Source organism: Sapajus apella, unplaced genomic scaffold (assembly GCF_009761245.1).
Source record: "Sapajus apella isolate SASKATOON/1434 unplaced genomic scaffold, GSC_monkey_1.0 scaffold95, whole genome shotgun sequence".
Taxonomy (NCBI): Eukaryota; Metazoa; Chordata; class Mammalia; order Primates; family Cebidae; genus Sapajus; species Sapajus apella.
In genome coordinates this window covers 1,042,154-1,061,214 of record NW_022437035.1, presented here as the reverse complement: position 1 = coordinate 1,061,214, position 19,061 = coordinate 1,042,154, and the positions used below count along the sequence as shown (strand labels likewise).

Sequence of the window (19,061 nt, the reverse complement as noted above, 5' to 3'; positions counted from 1 at the left end):
TTGGTGGCAGGCACCTGTAATCCCAGTTACTCAGGAAGCTGAGGCAGGAGAATCACTTGAACTGGGGAGGCAGAGGTTGTAGTAAGCCGAGATCACGCCACTTTACTCCAGCCTGGGTGAAAGAGCAAAACTCCATCTCAAAAAAGCAAAACAAAACAAAACAAAAATACTCCAATGATCTTTCCTTTAAGCACCAAAGTTTCAGATTTTGGAACAATTTGGATTTCAGATATTTGGACTTAAGATGCCCTGCCTGTATTTCTTCCCAACTCTAGTGCACATACCCTGTTGATTGTGTGCTTTCGACGCCAGGCACTCCAGGGATCATGCCCTTTCCACTTTGCATCTGGGAACCTGGACTGAGAGTCACGCAGAGCTGAATGACAGAGCCAGACATCAGCCCCAGACAATCTCAAACTGGCCCAGTTGCTGCACTGTCCCCCATGCCCTGTCCACACTCAATAGTTTGCCATTTTGCTCTTTCCATAAGTGACCCTCCCCTCAGGTCATTTTGGTCATTCTGTGATGCTCCAGGATAGGTGGCCCAGTTGACCCAGCCATCCCCAGTAGCAGGGATGGAGGCTGCCTTGGGCTGCACTGCTCATGTCAGTATCCCCAGATAACGCCCCCATAGCCATCAGCCTCAGTTTCTGCCAGCTTTTCTGTTCACTGTATTCACAGGCTGAGTTCTTTGGTTCTCAGAAATGGAATGCCTCGGGCCTCTGAGCTCATCCTAGACCCTGAATATGCTGCTGGGGTGGTTCCCACTGGCTCCTGTATTTGCTTCACGCAGAAACCAGTTACCACCACCAAATTGAAAACAGGTTGTTAACACCTAGCTCCCCTGAAAGCCTGAGTTAAGACCTTCCTGCTGCTCTGGGGCATGCCATCCTGGGGGCTGCATGTGGCTCTGCCCAGACCTGGGGTGTTTGCTCTGCTGGCAACAGCTTGTTCACAGACCTGGGGGACACAACTCCATGTTGTCACTGACGAATATGGAACTATTAACTGGGAAGTAGTTACCACTTTCCAAACACAGCTGTTTGGTAACAAACACTTCCCACTGTGTATATTTGACAGCAGCACATTTCTTCATAAAATCCCACCTGTGGGCTTGGCAGTGCCTTTTTCCTGTTGCCATCTCACAGCTCAGTGGTGGACTGGAGCGTCCGATGTCTGCCTTTTCAAAGGGGCCCACAAGCAAGGCCTGCCTGGAGATGTGTGGCTGACTCCTGAACCCTTGGGTCTTTCACAGGCACCTCCAGGTGAGGCTCTGCCCACCCAGGCCTTGCAGAGAAACTGCCTTCAGGGCACAGTGTGCCTCTTGCTTAGCTGCTGACAGCAGGGCTTTTGGGGGAGGGGACGAGAATGTGGGCCCTGAAGCTGGCCTTACCTGGATTCAGAAACTGGCTCTGCATGGGAACTCTTGGAGGCCCAGGACTCTTCTTTCCTCAATGAGAATGATTGTGATATGAAAGCAGAATTATTGTGGTAATGAGGTGAGGGATGCAGTGCTGGGGCGATGTGCAACACACCCTACACTGCCCTCAGCCAGCAGTTCTTCTCACCCCTCTAGTGAGGCCCATTTCTTCAGTGTCAGCATCTCCCATTGCTCCTTGTTCCTCTGCGAGGCCCCCTTAGGGCTCCCTGCCTATGGCATAATGGCCAAGGTCTAGGTCTGTCCTGAGAGACCTTTGTTGCCTACCTGAGGCTGCCCTCCCACCCAGGATTGGCACTGTTGCACACAGGCTGCCCTTGGACCCTCCAAGGCAGGCCACCTGTCACCCTGCACACTGTGCACACCTTAGATAGGGACAGTCATTTATGCTGATAGCTAGGGCCCTAATTCTAGCTATTGTATTACTTATTCTCTGGATTACAATCTTCACCAGGATTTTGAGACTTGAGTCCGCACTCATAGAAACCCGGCTCTTTGAGAGCCCAGGTGGGCAGCCCAGGAGAGAGAGTACACGGCATCAGACACCTCTTGTCACGAACGTTCTGGCCTTTACTGATGGGTGTCCAGGAAGAAGGCCAAGGCATAGGCACCCCTGCCCTGCTCTCTCAGTTGCCTTCTGCTCAGTTGGGAGCTGAGCCCTTCACCTCCTGCTGCTTCTGCTGGAAGGGGTTCAGGGCAGAGGGGGTTATGAGATGGTCCCTGGGGAAAACAATCTTGAACAAAAGCAAATCTGGAGGACTCATACTTCCCAATTTCAAAACTTGTTATAAATCTATAATACACTAATCAAAACAGTGGAATGCCTTAAAGGGGGAGGAAATTCAGTCACATCAGACAACATGGGAAACCTAGGCTAAGTGAAATCGCCAGCCACAAAAGACAAATACTGGATGATTCCACTTCGATGAGGTATAAGGAATAGCAGCCTGGCTGTGCTAGCCCAGTCAGACCCCATTTCTTTGGCCCAGGACCTGTATGGGATGAGCCCAGGTCCTGGGTTTTGTTAAGAGACAGACTCCTGCCAGGAGGGGCCCCATCATGCTATGTGCTCAGCTGAAGGATCACCAAGGGAATCTGCTGACTTCGACTTCAGGGTCAGCTTCTGTTCTGATATGAGCCTGGGTAAAGGACAGGCCAGCTGGCTGTGAACCCCCACCCCTTGCCCACCTGTTGTAGGTACAGTATCCCCACCCTGTTGTAGGTACAGTATCCCCACCTGCCTGTGCTGCTGGCTCATGTGGGGGACTCACAGAAGCCAGGACTATCTTGTAGGTTAAATGAGAGGGGCTCTGAAGAGGCCCTGTGCCATCAGACTGGAGTGGATATGAAGGCCTGCTGTTGAGACCCTGCTTTTTGCTCGCAGACGAGTGTTCAGGGGGAGCTGGTGAGCTTTGAGCTCACATTGACTGAGCCAGGACCACACAGATAGTAGAACCAGGCATCAGGAGGGAATACTGGCCACACAGCAGGGTGTTCGCCTTTCTTTAACCTCTGCTCCCTTTTTGTGGACGTAAAACTGGCCCCTTCCAGCTGGCTATCGTGGCTCAGGCCTGTAATCCAAGCACTGTGGGAGAATTGCTTGAACCCGGGAGGTGGAGGTTGCAGTGAGCTGAGATTGCACCACTGCACTCCAGACTGGGTAAGAGTGAGACTCCATCTCAAAAAAAAAAAAAAAAAAAGTGGCCCTTTCCACAAAATGGTGGTATGCCCTGCATCCCCACATGAATGTCCTGGGCTGCTGCAGATCCAAACATCCAGGTTCTTGTCAAGCTTTAGTTTATAGTTTGCAAAAGGAGAATTTGATATCTTTCTCAACTTAGGAATCTTGATTTTGCATTTCGAAGTCTGTCTGCCTCATGGTTTGAAGATTCTGCTGGGCCCATAGGGGCCAGAGGCAGTGGGACAGGTTGCCCCCATAATGGCTGCTGCTTTTCTGGTCCTCTCTCCTACCAAGAAATGCAGATTCCAACAGTTTGAATAGATTTGAGCACTCTGCCAGCAGCTTTTATTATCAATAATATTGTTTAAGCTTGAAAAAGAGAACAAAACTATCCACAGGTGTCCCACAAGCCATGACATGGCAGAAGTGTTTGTATTTCATGTGCTCCCTCCAGTGTATTTTCTGTACGTCTCTGCAGGTTCTCTCATTTAGCAGCTGTCTACTAAGTGGTTGTCGCATAGAAGGTTCCTGTTTGAGGTGCTGGGCATACAGCATTGTGTGCTCACTGGAAGAACAGAGTGGACAGCTAGTGATGAGTAGGAAGAAAAATAAAGGCTGGCAAGGGGTTAGAGGTGGGAGTGTGACTATTTAGACAGGGAGGTTAGGAAGACTGTCTAAGCAAGGACCCGAATCAAGTGAGAGAGCTCTGATGGCCACGAGGATATTGGGGGAGGGGCTTCCAGATGGACACACACCCAACACACATGCCTAGAGACAGAAACAGTCTTGGTGTGACTAGAATCCACTGGAAGCTGGTATGACTAGATGGGGAAGGAGGAGAGGGGATGAAGATGCGGTCAGAGGCTTTCAGGGCCTGGTTTGGCAGGGGGGAGTTGAAGAGATACCATCCTGAGTTAGGTTACAGCTGTTGCAAGGTCTGGGCATGGTGGCTTACGCCCTAGGTGAAGGGCTGAGTACAGCTGAGGTCCATAGCCACCTTCTTGGCAGCCCTGTGGAGTCCTGCTGGCCTTGCAGATAGGCTAGTGCTGCTCCAAGACCACCACCAGTTTGCACACCTGGAGTCACAACATAGGAGTTGTAGAGCCTGACCTCTCTGATCTCCACCATCTGTCTCTTATGGGTTCGTGAAGCAGGAGGTGGTTAAGTGGCGAGTGGATCATCATCACTGGTTGTGGCAGGGAAACAGCCCCTGGGGGCAGGGACCCTGGGTGACACAGGCAGAGCACATCCTCCAGGCCACCATATAATAGTGACAGACGGGATCAGGTGTGCCTTCCAGCTTTGCACATCTTGGGACAGCAGGTGACCCTAGGGGGTAGTAGTTGTTTTCCCATCTCCAGCTGTCAACAGGCTTTGCCAAGCCCTCACTGCATGCAGGATCCATGGAAGGCTACAGTTAGGGATGCAAGCCAATTCACTCCAAGCTTTTGCTTCCTGTGTGAAGAGAAAGGGAGCTTGGGGAGTTCCAGGAGCTATGACAGTCAGTTTAATGTGTGCTGTAGTGAAATGATTGCTGGCAGAGTAGTGCGAGTTAGTGGGCAGAGGCTGGCATTGAGCTTCAGCCTCGTGGGCATGGACTGTTGCTTAGCTGGCCCCCAGGAGTGCAGTGCTAGCACCCTGGCCTTGGGCAGGACCCAAGCAGCCCCACTCATGTCCCATGACTGCTGCCTTCCTCCCTCAACCTGACATATGCTTCTTTCCCATTTTATTAAAGGTCAGGCTACACAGCTTCCTTTCACTCTTCCTGTGGGCATCTATTGGATCCTTTCTGTGAGCTCCAAATTAGACTTGTCCTGGGGGAGCCGTCAGTGAAGTCAGACTGTGTTCCTGCCCTCACAGAGCTGACAGAGAAGTGGGGCGGAGAGCAGACCCATCTGCAAGCCAGTGGAAAGGCTATTTAAGGTGGCCATGGGCCTGTGGGAACAGTGTTCCAGGGGACCATTGGGAAAGGTGAGATGACCTGCAGGGACCAAAGTGGGAACAAGTGTGGCTGGAGGGCCATTCACAAAGAGGGATGGGGGGTATAGGGGATATGAGCCAGCCAGTAGGCAGGTGGACTGAGGCATGGAGCTGGCTCTTGCCCCAAAGGCCTGCAAGCAGAGGAATTAGACGTCCCCTCTACCTTCTCCGGCAAAACAGGAATGGTCCAGATAGTGGACAAGGGAGGATATCAGGGTGCCTGTCTGCTTCTGGGATTCTTTGCCCTGCTTCTCTTCAGGACCTTACAGCCTTTCATCTGCCCTCTGTCAGATCAGGGTCTATATGCACAAGCCTCAGGGCCTATTCAGCCAAGGAAAATGTGCCATCATCTGGCAACTGGCTCCATGGGGCTCCTCCCATTCCCAGAGCTGCCTATGAGCCAACGATGTGACAGGTTGCATGAGGCCTGAGAGAGCGCTGGCCATGATGGCTGGCTCAGTGTTCAGCATACAGCACATGCCCAGGCAGATTTGTAAAGTGATTTGCCCACCTATAGTAGATAGGTGTGGGGGGCAGGGGAAGAGCCCAGGCCTTCGAGTCCTTCCAGCCTGGACCAGAGTTGAGGGATGGCTCTGCCACTTCCTGGCACTAGGACCTTGGGCAAGCTCTTGAATTTCTCTGAGCCTCTATTTCCTGATTGGTAAACAGGCAATTCTGTGAGGTGAGGGGATATGGCACTGTGCTCAGCCCACGAGGCATCATGTTGGCTTACCTTGCCACACCATGAAGCTGCAGGGCAGGCTCTATGCCGCAGGTGCACTGGGCAAGTCAGATCCCCTTCCCCCTTGCAGAGGTTCAGCAAAGGCCCAACACAATCTCTGCGCCCTCTCCCACCCCACCAGCCTGGCACCCATGATTCCCCAGACAGGTCTCAGCCCTCCTTGTCAGCACCTATCTGGGGCTTCAGGTGTAAATCAGCTAAGGGCCCCCATAAGCTGTCTGGACACTTTGTGCCTTAGCATCGATCGGCTCTCTTTCTCTGGTGGGCCTGGGAGACAGCTGGAAAAACACACTCTGTACCCATGCACAGTGGCCAGGTCTGCAGGAAGCTAATTTATAAACCAGGTTGGGTTTGACAGGCTAGAGTTTTCTGCACACTTTGCCCCAGAAACCTCTCCCACTGCCTTCTCCCTTTCTGCTCCAATCTGGGGCACAGACTGGCTAGGTGCAGGTAAAGTGTTGAAAACAAACCAAAGAGGAATGTTCATTCCTGTCCCATAGCCACAGGTCCTGCAACAAGGCAGCTGGGCAGGGAAGCAGAATCTCTGTGACTCTCCACCTCTCTCCACCCTGGTCCCAGTGCTTTCTCTTGTGTCCCAGCCAGAAGGAACTCTTTGTGGAGACTTTACTTTCTTGGTATTCTTAGGAAAATGAGGGCTACTGGAGATGCTTCTTCAAGCCAGGCTCTCCCATCTCCTCCCCCTGGCCTCAAGTGCTGCTACTTAAAGAGGTCTTCTGGACACTTTTCCAAGTTCCTGAGGAGCCTCAGAAGCAGCTTTGGGTTCATGACTCTTGGGTAACTTTTCTGAGGCCAAGCCTGTGCCCTGGGTCATGGAGTCACAGCTGGAGGAATGGTTTGCCACAGCATTGAGACCAGGGCCATAGAGGAGAGAAAGGGTATGCACAGACTCAGTCCCCTAGGCAGCCTGCCTCTGTTCTGGGCCTCGCCGCCTGTGATCATAGAACTTACTCCCTGCCTGATAGCCCCCTGGCTCCCCACTGGCCTTATGGGCTGCCGCATCTGATCCCCCCACCTCCTTGGCTGGGCCGTGGCTGTCCCAGGTGTCTAGGCACTTGACTCAGTGAGTCCCTTATCCCCATAACAGCCTTGTGCAAACCACAGCCCAGGTATTACCTTCTCCCAGAGCCTCCCTTACCTTCTCAGACTGGGTGAAAGGTAGGTCTCCTTTGCAGCCTACCTCCATGGTCAGTTATGTTTACCTGTGATATCAGAAGTGCAGGTGACAGGCCACGTGCAATGTCTCATGCCTGTAATCCCGACTCTTTGGGAGGCCAACGCTGGTGGATCATTGGAGGTCAGGAGTTCGAGAACAGCCTGGGCAACATGGTGAAACCCCATCTCTACGAAAAATAAAAAAATTAGCCAGGCATGGTGGTGGGCACCTGTAGTCTCATCTACTTAGGAGGCAGAGGCAAGAAAATTGCTTTAACCCAGGAGGTGGAGGTTTCAGTGAGCTGAGAGCATGCCATTGTACTCCAGCCTGGGTTATTAAGACTGTCTCCAAAAAAAAAAAAGTGCAGTGTCTCATATCACATTATTGAGTCTACCTATGGCTGATTAGACCAGGATGGACACCTACCCGGGCTGAGCCTCTCAGATCTCTTTTGGGAAAGACTGAACCAAGTGTCACTGAACCAGTGGGTCATGGCTGAGCACTAATGCAGATTGTAAGCCCTTCTCCTGGGCTTCCCGAGACCCGAGTCTTCCGCTTGGAGCCCTGCTCTACTCACTTGAGCTAATCTTTGGTTTTATTCCTTTTCATGAAGCATTCCATTCTGAACCCACCACCCCATTCTCCCCACCCTGTACTCAGTTTTTCTGCAGCTGACCCTACCTCCTTGGACCAGCTGTGGAGCAGGGGCTTATGACCTGGGGTAAGGTAGGGTGGGGTGCAGAGGTGGGAAGCATTATGTGAGAACTTGGAACCAGCCTCAGGAAGCTTCTGAATGAATGGCCCAGGAAGCAGGCTCTTCAAAGTGTGGCTGCTAGGCATCGCTGGGAACTTTTTTTTTTTTTTTTTTAGACAAGAGTCTCTCTCTTGTCACCCAGGCTGGAGTGCAGTGGCACAGTCTCGGTTCACTGCAACCTCCACCTCCCAGGTTCAAGTAATTCTTCTGCCTCAGCCTCCTGAGTAGCTGGGAGTACAGGCCTGCATCACCACACCAGACTAATTTTTGTATTTTTAGTAGAGATGAGATTTCACCATGTTGGCCAGGCTGGTCTCGATCTCCTGCTCATGATCTACCCACCTTAGCCTCCCAAAGTGTTGGGGTGACAGGCATGAGCTGCTGGGCACATTTGAAAGTAAACTACAAGTTGTTCCTCCTAGGGTGCCGAAGCTCAGAAGTTGAAGATCAGGACTGGGTATTTTACTGTTTTCTGTTAGTATGAGCAAAATGACCTCTGCTTTCAATTGGGAGCCTGCCTCCGGGGTCTGAGGACCCTCCTGCTGCCCAGGTTGCTCCCTCCTCTGCCTATCTCTCAGAGAGGAGCAGGCAGGGGTCCCTCAGCAGACAGGAAGCTCACAGTGAATGGAGCCTCCTATACAAAGCCACAGGACCCTGCCCAATGCTGGGGTGCAGCCCTCAGTCCCCACAGCAGCCTGGTGGGGGCAGAAGGGTAGCCCTCAGTGCACAGACAGGAGCAAAGGCTTAGAGGCAAGCTAGCATGGGTCCCACAAGTCAGTGAGTCAGGGAGCTGGATTTGCACTTTTGCCTCATGATGATTAAGGGAATGGTTCGGTATGCTCAGCCTGGCCAGCAGCGGGCAGAATGGGAGCAGGTGGGCCAAGCTTGCATGCCAAGAAGTGAAAGGGCTTTCAGAGCAGCTGGAATGCAAGGTGATGAAGGCCTGCGCCCAGTGCTGGGAAAGGCGAGCAAGGGACCTGAGAGGGAGGGGACAGATTGGCCAGAATGATGAGTGCTGTGGAAAGCATAGAGGATCTGGCATTGTGCAGTCCCAGGTGCCAAGCCCAGCTCTGCCCATTGCCAGCCCTTTCCCTGTAGGACAGCATGGTCCTGAGGTGGAGCAAGATGGCCGCTGCAAGGTGCGTGGCTACTGTGGTGAAGACCAGAGAGGGAAGAGTGGCTGGCCAAGCAGCTGATGGGAAGACCTGCTGTATGGGTCAGTGAGAAGGCCCCAGAGAAGGCTGAGGCAGCCAGGCCCACGCCCACCCTCTTACCCTACACCATCTCCCCTGGGCCTGGATTCCACCAAGAGGCTCATTGCCCAGAGATCACCAACCTGAGCACTGTGGCCAGAGCCCAGCCCTCCAAGCCTAAGGCAGCTATACCACTGGTCATGAATAAGAGATGCTACTGATTCCTGACAAGTCAGGGCTGCAATATTTAGGCTAGTGGGGGCCCCTGACAGAAGGCAGGTACTAGGTCCATGTGGCAGGTTTGTAGGGTTGGTCAGGCCAGGGGTCCCTGTCAGTCCCCACCTTGGGCAGTCAAAGACTGCACTCTGAATTCAGTGGTGCTGGGCAAGAGATCAGTTCCAAAAATGCATCCCACAGCCTCATGATCAAAGCCCACGGCCAGAGCCACCTGGAGCTGTGGAACTGATGTCTGCAGGAGCTGCTGCTCATCGTGGTTTGCCATGCAGCCAGGAAGGAGGGGACCGCCTGCCTTCCCTGTGGGCGCCCTGAGCAGCCCACACACTCACTTCAACCTACTTCTTGTTTCCCCAGAACCTCCAGTGGGCCCGCGACGTGTTGCTAGGCAGCAGTATCCCGTGGCAACAACTGCAGCACATGCCGGCACAGGGGCTCTTCTGCGAGAGGAACAAGACCAATTTCTTCAACGTGAGTACTTTGCCTTGTTGATTTCCAAGACTGCTTGTTGCCACTGCTTTTCACTGAAGGCGCATGAATTGACCTCCTGGGTGGGTGTTCCCAGGGCCTCAGGTTTGCGGCATCCTCAGAGGGCAGGCAGGGTGGTACAGTCGAGAGTGTGCCAGACTCGGTGTGGGGCTGTGATTGCTGAGCGACTTCTGGCAAGTCACTGCCCCCTCCTGTGGGGAAAGGCATGGATGAGCTTGGTATGTTCTCCAAAGCCCCAGGTCTTCTGGGGTCACATAGGCAGTGATGACAGGGGTGCAGACCCAGGTTCCTGCTCCTGCTGGAGCAGCTCCTCCTTTGATCTCAAGCACGTAAGAAATTCTGACTGCTTAAAAAACAAGTGTGGCCGGGTGCTGTGGCTCATGCCTGTAATCCCAGCACTTTGGGAGGTCGAGGCAAGTGAATCACCTGAGATCAGGAGTTCGAGACCAGTCTGGCCAACATGATGAAACCCCGTCCCTACTAAAATATAAAAACTAGCTGGGCGTGGTGGCGGGCGCCTGTAATCCCAGCTACTCGGGAGGATGAGGCAGGAGAATTGCTTGAACCCGGGAAGCGGAGGTTGCAGTGAGCTGAGATCGTAACGTTGTACTCCAGCCTGGGTGACAGAGTGAGACTCCATCTCAAAAAAAGAGAAAAAAAGTGACCAGTATTGGGCTTGCAGTGCACTTCAGCCCTGATAGTCCATGTGAGGTGGGGACTTAACTCCTTGAGCAGGGCAGGGCCAATCGCCTAGGCCTGCCTTCCCATCATCCCTAAGGCTACATCTGTTCCTCTTGATACCCCATCTGGACCTACCCTCCCTCATTTCCTCTGCCCTGCATGGAGACAGCTGGCCCCTCCCTTTCCCCTACCTCCAAGTCCTTACCTATCCTCCACCACCCCTTCCAGCATGGCCAGCTCCCAGCTGGGTGACTTTGGCAGGACTTACATCCTCTCTGAGCTTTGGTTTCTTCTGTATTTTTCTTGATCCCCTCTTACTCATGGAGAAACTGAAGAGCAGAATTGGCCTGAACAGGAGCTGAGGAGGGCAGGTTTCAGGTCTGGAGGGGTGTAACAGGCCAATTCTCAGGGTACGTGGGCAAGCAGGTCCCCACTGAGAGCCAGACAGCTGGTGGGAATGTCTGGGTCCATGGCTCCTCCTCTCCCAGGATGTGGTCTTCTGGGGTCAGAGTAGGAGCTCCAGATCCTGAAAGCTCTGCATCTGCCCACACTCTATGTTTTGGTAGTTTATAGACAAATAGTAGTTGTCATTAGTAATCAATCTACATGATACAAGGGATTTGCCACAAAAGAAAGGTACCCTCTCACCTGCATGCCCTGGCCACAGCCACTTCCCCACAGCAAAAACTGTTTCTTGTTCCATGTGTGTCCTTCTAGAGGGCATCTGCTCATTTACAAGTTAGTGCACATAGATGTGCACAAAAGGCAGAAGTGCATACACTGCCGCCTCTTGTATTTTTTTACTTAACAATATCTCTAACAGTATCTCTTGGAAATACTATTAGAACTCACTGGTTCTTTTTGATAGCTGCATAGTATTCCCAACATAAGTATGCCCCACAGTTTACCTAACAATCCCTTATTTTATTTATTTTTTGACACAGAGTCTCACACTCTCACCCAGGCTTGAGGGCAGTGGCGCAATCTTGGGTCACTGCAACCTCTGCTTCCTGGGTTCAAGCAATTGTCCTGCCTCAGCCTTGCAAGTAGCTGCGACTACAGGCCCGCGCCACCACACCCGGCTAATTTTTGTTTTGTTTTGTTTTTTGTTTTTTTGTTTTAGTGGAGACAGGGTTTCACCATATTGGCCAGGCTGGTCTCGAACTCCTGGCCTCAAGTGATCCGCCTGCCTCAGCCTCCCAAAGTGCTGGGATTATAGGCCTGAGCCATTGTACTTGACTGACCATCCCTTATTGATAGACACTTAGATTAGTTCTAGTCTTTTTTACTATAAACAATGTATCACACACACACACACACACAAAGAGAGAGACAGAGAGAGAACGGCTGAGTGCTTCACCTATGAAGCACTGCCTTGACTGTAACCTTATGTTAATTTTAACTTCTATGCAGAAGAAGTTCATATCCTTCATGTTCTAGTGGAATACTGGTCCTTTTCCTATTGATTAATAATAACTCTTTATAAAAATTGAAAAAATGAACCCTTTGTCAGTGTTTGCAAACCTATTTTTCTGCAGTTGATAGACTGAAGTTAGAGCTAGACAAGCTGCTTAATTTCCCTGCACTGGGTCCCTCTCCTTGATAGTGGCCTTCTATTACCTGCCTTGAAGCATAACTGTGGGAATCAAGTTAGATAATGGGGTAATATCCCTAACACAGGATCTGGCACATGCTAGGTACTTAAGAATATAGTTTCCCTCCCTCCCTCTTTTCCTCTTTCCCCTTTTGGTGCTTTGCCCTTAAAGACTATGCAGTGATATTGGAAGGAGAGACCCAACTTCCATGTCTTCCTCATAGGGGAAGCACTCAGCCTTTCTAATGATAAAGCTAGGAAAGCTGGCCCCTCAGGTGCCTGCCCCCCAGAGTGCATCCAAGCTGGCAGCCACATGCTCCAGGCCCCTTTCCTATTGGGCTCACTCCCTGCATCTCCTCCTTAGTTTCTGGGACCTTCAAGATGAGTCTTGTAGAAAAGCAGTCTGAAGCTGTGTACCTGTGGGAGGGAAGGCTGGTACAGCCCCATGTAGGCCTGGTACATGGGCAATGCCATTCCTGCAGCTGGAAGTTCCTGAAGATCAGGGCCACCCCAGCCCAGACTGGGAGTTTTGGGTGGTTTTGCCTCTTCCAGAACAGTCATTCATTCCTCCATGCTTCCCAGTGACCTCTGCTTTTACCACCCTTTTGGGCCTCTGTCCTCCTCTGCTTTCTTACCTCTTCTCTTTAGAGATAGATGTGGGCTCTTTATGCTCCTTGAGCTCTATGCCTGGTGTCCAGCATCAAGAAATGCTGGGCAATTCCTGAATGCTCTCAGCACATGAGTCTGTCTGGCATATTCCCAAGTCTGGGGAAACTGCATACTAACGTGTTTATGAAGGAGCATTTAGGGCAACCCTCAGCTGACTCTGCTGGAATGGGGCCGTGTCTCTGGAAGATGGCCTGTAGGTTGGGATGAGCAGATTGGCTTACCTCCCTTCTAGCCTGCACTGGTGTTTACTGCTTAGTCCAGGGGGAGACAAAGGTGGCAGTTGGGGGCTGGTCCTTGAGAGGAGATGAAGAGAGGTTGAGGCTAGGGACATCAACATCCTGATCTTCATCCCTCTCAACCCCACTGTCCTGGGCCATCCACATTACCCAGCCTTTGTGCTGCTCATCTCCTTATCCTTAGAGCTTGGGTGGTGTTATTTTTTAATGACAATTTTTGAAAATTGTGAGAGTGTTGTAGTTTAAGAAAAACTCAAACCCCTTTTCCTCTGTTCTCACACCAACACAACAGTCAACACAGACAGAAGACTTCTGTGACCAATGGGGAGGGATTTTTTTCCACCAACAAATAAGCAGTCAATTCTGTAGTAGACGCCAGCCGGGTATCCTCTAATTGAATTAAATTCCAACACTATCTTTTTTTTTAAGAGACAGCATCATGCTCTGTCACCTAGGCCCTTGGGGGCCCTACCTCAGCCTCCCAAATAGCTGGGACTACAGACATGAACCACCATGCCCAGCTAATTTTTTTTTAGTTTTTGCAGAGGTGGAGTCTTGCTGTATTGCCCAGGCTCAATTTCAACACCTGGAGATAGTGTCAGATCCCACAGGTTGAGGATCAGTCCTCAAAACATCCCCTGCTTCAGACACCAGTCACAAGTCTGGGCCTCCAAAATGTCTGACTGACTGGCTTCAAGTTGATGTTCCTACAACCCCTTCTTTTGGTTTGGTTAATTTGCTGAAGTGGCTCACAGAACGCAGGGAAATAATTTCCCAGTTTATTGTAAAGGATATTACAGGAGGATAGGGGAAGGCCATGGGGCTTCCATGCCCTCTTCAGGCATGCCACCCCCCAGGAACTTCCATGTGTTTAGTTATCTGGAAGCTCAGGAACCCTTCCTCTTTGGCCTTTTATGGAGACTTCATAGGCATGATTGAAGCATGTACGACTATGTCAAAATGTTATTGGACAAAAAGATTATGATCTAAACCCAACAAGGCCTATCTGTTCAGATACTTCTTTCCCTCTCTGCAGCATTCCTTCCTCCAGGATGTGAGGCAGGACTCTCTCTAGAATGAAGGTCTTATGACCCACAATCAAATTAGAGTCCTGTCTTAGGCAAGTGGAAAGGAGGGCAGGAGAAGGTCAGAAAAAGAGATCCTGTTTACAGTAACAAGGGCTATGGGAGTTAGGAGCCAGGAACCATGGATGAACAAACATATATATATATATATTATATCTGTCATGTATATCATAATATCACAGTCATATAGGACCACATTTTCATTGCCTACATTCAGAGACACAGAGTCCACATACCTTTGTTTGCCCACCCCTAGGTACTGTGCCCTTCTCAGAGGTGCTTCTGTGATCAGCCAGGCTGTTCTCTTTTTCTGGGTCTGTGTATACAAAAACAGATTTGTCATACAGCTTTTAAAAATGTACCTGTGTGGCGGGCACAGTGGCTCACACCGGTAATCCCAGCACTTTGGGAGGCAGAGGCGGGTGCATCACCTGAGGTCAGGAGTTCAAGACCAGCCTGGCAAAACCCTGTCTCTACAAAAATACAAAATTAGGCAGGCATCGTGGCACATGCCTATAGTCCCAGCTAGTCAGGAGGCTGAGGCAGGAGAATTGCTTCAATCCGGGTGGCAAAGGTTGTAATGAGCCGAGATCGAGCTACTGCACTCCACCCTGGGTGACAGAGCAAGACTCCATCTCAAAAAAAAAAAAAAAAAAAGGATGGGGGGTGAGTGTGGGTGTGTGTATGTGTGTGTGTGTGTGTGTGTGTGTGTGTATGCATGCATGCATGTGTGCTTTTTAGCAACTTTGCTTTTTCCATGACACCAAGTCTTAGAGAAGTTTCCATGTGAGAAGTTGAGGTCACCTTGCTCTCTGCAGCTGCTGCCCAGTCTCCTTGGGTGGACATATGTGTGGGCCCAGTGTTTGCTCTTACAGCCTCCTGGTTTGTGCATCTTTGTGCTGTTGCTGTGTTCCTCTTTAAGTCCCCTGGTCTGGTCTAGCTTAGCCCAGAGGATGTACTCACATGAATATTTATGGATTAATTCCATTCATCCCTTTTCCCTCAGCAGTTGGTTTCCAAGCTCATTCTCCTGGATCAGCCAGTGCTGGATGTTGTAGGAGACAAGGAGAGCCTTGGCCCTGGCCACAGGATGCTCAAGGCTGACAGTAGAGCACTGTCTGCATGTCTTCCCAGATGCTACAGGGCATGTGAGAGGGACAGGGAGCTGGGCTCTTCCATGCAGGGTGCAGTGCTGCTCAGCCAGGAAGCAGGCAGGAGAGGAAGGCTAGGATCAGAGGCACCCTCCGGGGAACTCTTTAGGCCGTGCTGCTGACAGAACCTTCCTGGGGAGTGTAAGGGGCCAGAGAAAGGGATGGGTGCAAATGATTGAGTGAATGGAACCTTGGATTCCTACATCAGCTTTGCTGACAGGAACTCCTTATACATGGGGCCTACCCCACCACTGGCTAGCCCCCATAGCAACACAGATGGATGTGTAGCAGGGCTCAGCACTGTGGCTGAACATGAGGAGGAGTGAGGGAGGTATGAACTTGGCGTGTCTCAGGTCTCACTGTTCCATACACTGCCCTTCCCTGGGCAGAGGAGACCAAGTAAGCAGGCACCAAGCTAGGTGGTAGGTGCTGCTGGGGTGGCTGCCCACACCATGGAGGCTGAGGGTTTGTGTCTGGGTGCCCAGAAGCTTCTGGGATTTCCTGTGCAGGTATGCATACCTCTGGGCAGGCAGGCCTGCCTGCGTGGGCCAGAGCCAGGCTGCTTTGTCCAGGGTTAACTTCTCTCCCTATCTTGTAGTTGATTCAGAAACGTTCCCATAGTAACCAAGCCAGAGATGGTTCTCCTTCCTTCCCCAAAATGTTTGCTTATTTTAGCAGGCAGAGTTTTTTCTTGTTTCAACCCAGTTTGCAGCCTCTGAAAGAAGCAAAGGAAGCTCGGGGCCAGGCTGGCACTGCCTCCTGCTTCTGAGAGTGTGTGGAGCAGGCAGCAGTGGTGGCCTGAGTGTGACAGTGGAAGGGAGGTGCTGGCCTACTGTGGCCACCCTGAGTGTGATGTCTCCCCTGCAGCTACTCCTGCTGCTGCTCAGGTGGACAGCCCCCAGGCCCTGGGATCACTGAGAAGACCATAGACTTTGGGCACAGGCAGGCACAGCATCCAGCCACTCCACCTCTTACTCAGCCTCTCACAAGGCATGGCTACCCATAGGCAGAGTGGTCCTGACAGGTGGATGAGAGCCATCATTGCACTCTTGACGTGCCACACAACTCACCTTTAGGACCAGAGATGAGCCTGCCTGGAGGCCTTGGGATCTTGGAGGCCAGTGCTAGGATGCAACTGAAGCAGGAAGCAGGAGGAGCTCCAACTCACACCTGGCTGGGGCCTCCATAAGCTCAAGGCCCTGCCCTGACTTGAATGGAGCAGGCTGAGATTCAGACGGTGACCTTAGCTGTCACACCCACCACACAGGCCTGTTTCTGTGAAGCCTGGCCCAGTCATTGGTGCCTGTGGATGCTGGTCAAGCTCCCTCTTCTTGGTCACTGCTGCATAGCGCTCCACTGTTTGGCTGTCCTGGTGGTCTGCCTCCCCTCTTCTCAGCGGATAGATGGCTTTTGGTTTTCCACTATTACAAAAAGAATGCTGCTTTCTCTGATCTCCTTTTTCACCTATGCCAGGGACTCCAGGACAAATGCTTGGAAGTTGGAGGCCAGGAGACAGGCCCCCACTGCCAAGTACTTCCACACCTCGCCAGGTGTTTCCGCAGAGCCAGGTCAGATGCCCTCCCACCAGCTGTTGCCCCACCCCCTCCCAGCACTCAGAACCAGATGACTTTCATTTTGGCCAATCTGTGGGGTATAACAAGAAACCCTGGATGGTTTCAGTGTGTGTCTCCCAGGTGACTGGGGAGGCTGAGCCCTTCCCCCCTGCCCATGGCCAGTCCCTTTTGTCTGCCCAGGGTCTGCTGCGCTCTCTCCTACTTGGTGACCACCATCAGTGGTTCTGTTTGTCCTGACTTTGTTGCTTAAACTGATGAGAGGTAGTCATCATGACCTGTCTTTGTTTCTTGAAAGCATTTATGCTCTGTGCTGTCCCGGCTCTGGAGCCTGAATGCTCACTGAAGGCCTTGATGTGGTCTAGTAGGACGAAGGACCCCCGCTGGTTGGGCATCAGGAATTGAGTATTGGTTCCCACCCAATTTCTGGTACTCCACACCTGCCAGACTTGGGGAAAAGGAGAGAAAGTCTCAAAAGCCCCTGGTACTATCCTTCTCATCAAGAATCAGTCATGCCCATTCTACTTTAACTTGCCACCAGTTGGTTGTGTAACCCCCTCCCTGCACCCAGTGAGCAGATGCAAGGTGTGTGTTATGGGTGGGTACAGTGGACCCACCTTCCAGGACAGGTCTCAGCCAGTGCCTCTCTCCTCAGAGAGAGCCGGAAGTCCAGAAGGAAGCTGTGGGAGCCCAGCAGACCTGGGTACCCCAAGACAGGGACCTCATCTAGGACAGCATTGCCACTGCCCTCCCAAAACCTCCCCTAGCTGAGCAGGAAGGGAGTGCCTAGTGACTGAATTCCTCTCATCGTCAAGAATTCCCTAGGACAAATAACGGAATCAGCAGCCCCAGAGCAAGGGAAACAGATCTATCCTGGCTCAGTCACCCAGGAACCCAGCTGTGGTCAGGCCCCAGGATCTCTGCCTGAGACATCTGCCTCCTGTTGCAGGGCCAGATCTGGCATCACCTCCCTCACCAGCCCCAGACTGACTTGCCCTTTCTCTTCCTCCATCCCTCTGGCTTGTAAGAGATACCATGCGTGGTGGGCCTGTGGTCAGCCCCTGCCCCTAGATGCCAGCCCAAGAACCTATTGCAGGCAGGCATCAGTGAAGACCAAAGCACAACCTAGGGAAGAAGTGTTGGTCTCCACTCAATTCCTTGTGTCCCACACCACCTCAGGCCACCAGCAGATCTGAGTTGCCTCCCAGTGGGTAAACAAGGCCCAAGATTGTCCATATAGGGTGTTCCTGCCTGCCCTCTCTGATCAGGGCCAGGGAGCATGGGGATAGTAAGAGCTGGTTTGTAATAGCCTCACTCCTTCCCCCACGTCAGTCCCATATTACCTTCTCCCCACTTAGGACCAGTTGTGACCAGTTTTCATGCCGCCACTACTTGTCCCTTTGCCCACACTTCAAGGAGCATAATACCTGCTATGTGCCAGGCCCTGGACCAGCTGTGTTGTCAACAAGGGCACAGGTCCACAGGCCAGCCTGCAAGGCTGTATTAGTAGTCACCTTTCAAAGAAGTGCCAGGAAGTAAAGTGACTTGGCCATGGTCCCATCACCAGTCTGTGCTGGAGGAGGGATGCGTCCTTCAATACGTGTAATGTAGAAGCCCATGCGTTGTGGCTGGCAGCCTCAAGTCAGGAGGGAGTGAGGAAAGTCAGGGGCCCCCTGGTTCCTGCACCGGGATTGGCCCACCTGTCCCGGGCAGGAATGTTACCTGAATGGCCCATTGGCTGGATGGGGAGGATGGAATAAGGAAGCAGTAGGCAGGGGGGTGTGGGCATCTAGCCCCACCATAGGAGGTGAGGCTGGGATTCCAGGTTGGGAGGGACCAGTGCTAGCCTGTGGCATTGGGCAGGGATTCCCTTGGGAATCCCTGGGAACACTGTCTGCTAGCCTGAGCCCCCAGGCCTGTTTGGTGTGGCTCCAACTGGCTGGCTAGCTGGGTTGTACCACTTTTCCTTGGTAGCCTCCAGGCCTATCCCGGGATGGGGCTCCTAAGGCTGACAGCAGTGACAACAGAGGCTGCTACCCTGCCTGCAGTGCCACAGCAGCTGGGCCTGGCAGAGAGTAGCAGCCCACAGTAGCGAGCAGGACCAGCACTCACTGAGGGCTTGACCAGGGGTGCCTCCTTAGGTGACATAACATGTCCGTGAGGCTTAGGTACTATTACCATTCTCATTGCACAGATGGAGAAATTGTTACCAATAGGCTCTGCAGGCTGGGAAAACCAAAAGCCCTTTTCTACCCTCTTCCCCCTGGGCCATCAGAGGCCTGGCTCCTCCCCTTGGATAGCAGTGCTCATGGCCATTTTCAGGCCTTGTCAGGGCCACTCCCCAACTGGCTTGGCTGCTCTGGGTGCCAGGAGAGAATGCTGCTAAAGG

At 52.1% G+C, this 19,061-nt stretch overlaps 1 protein-coding gene across 7 annotated transcripts in view; it reads left to right on the top strand.

The window, feature by feature from the left end:
- Positions 1 to 19,061, top strand: part of CABIN1 (calcineurin binding protein 1) — a 157,664-nt gene that overhangs the window by 102,136 nt on the left and 36,467 nt on the right. For all 7 annotated transcript variants that reach the window (XR_004262242.1, XM_032256649.1, XM_032256648.1 and 4 more), the window contains one exon: positions 9,554 to 9,667. Coding sequence is in view for 6 of the 7 variants with exons in the window: in XM_032256649.1 (XP_032112540.1) it covers positions 9,554 to 9,667 (114 nt within the window). In the remaining variant the exon portion in view is untranslated. The remainder of the gene's footprint in view (positions 1 to 9,553; positions 9,668 to 19,061) is intronic.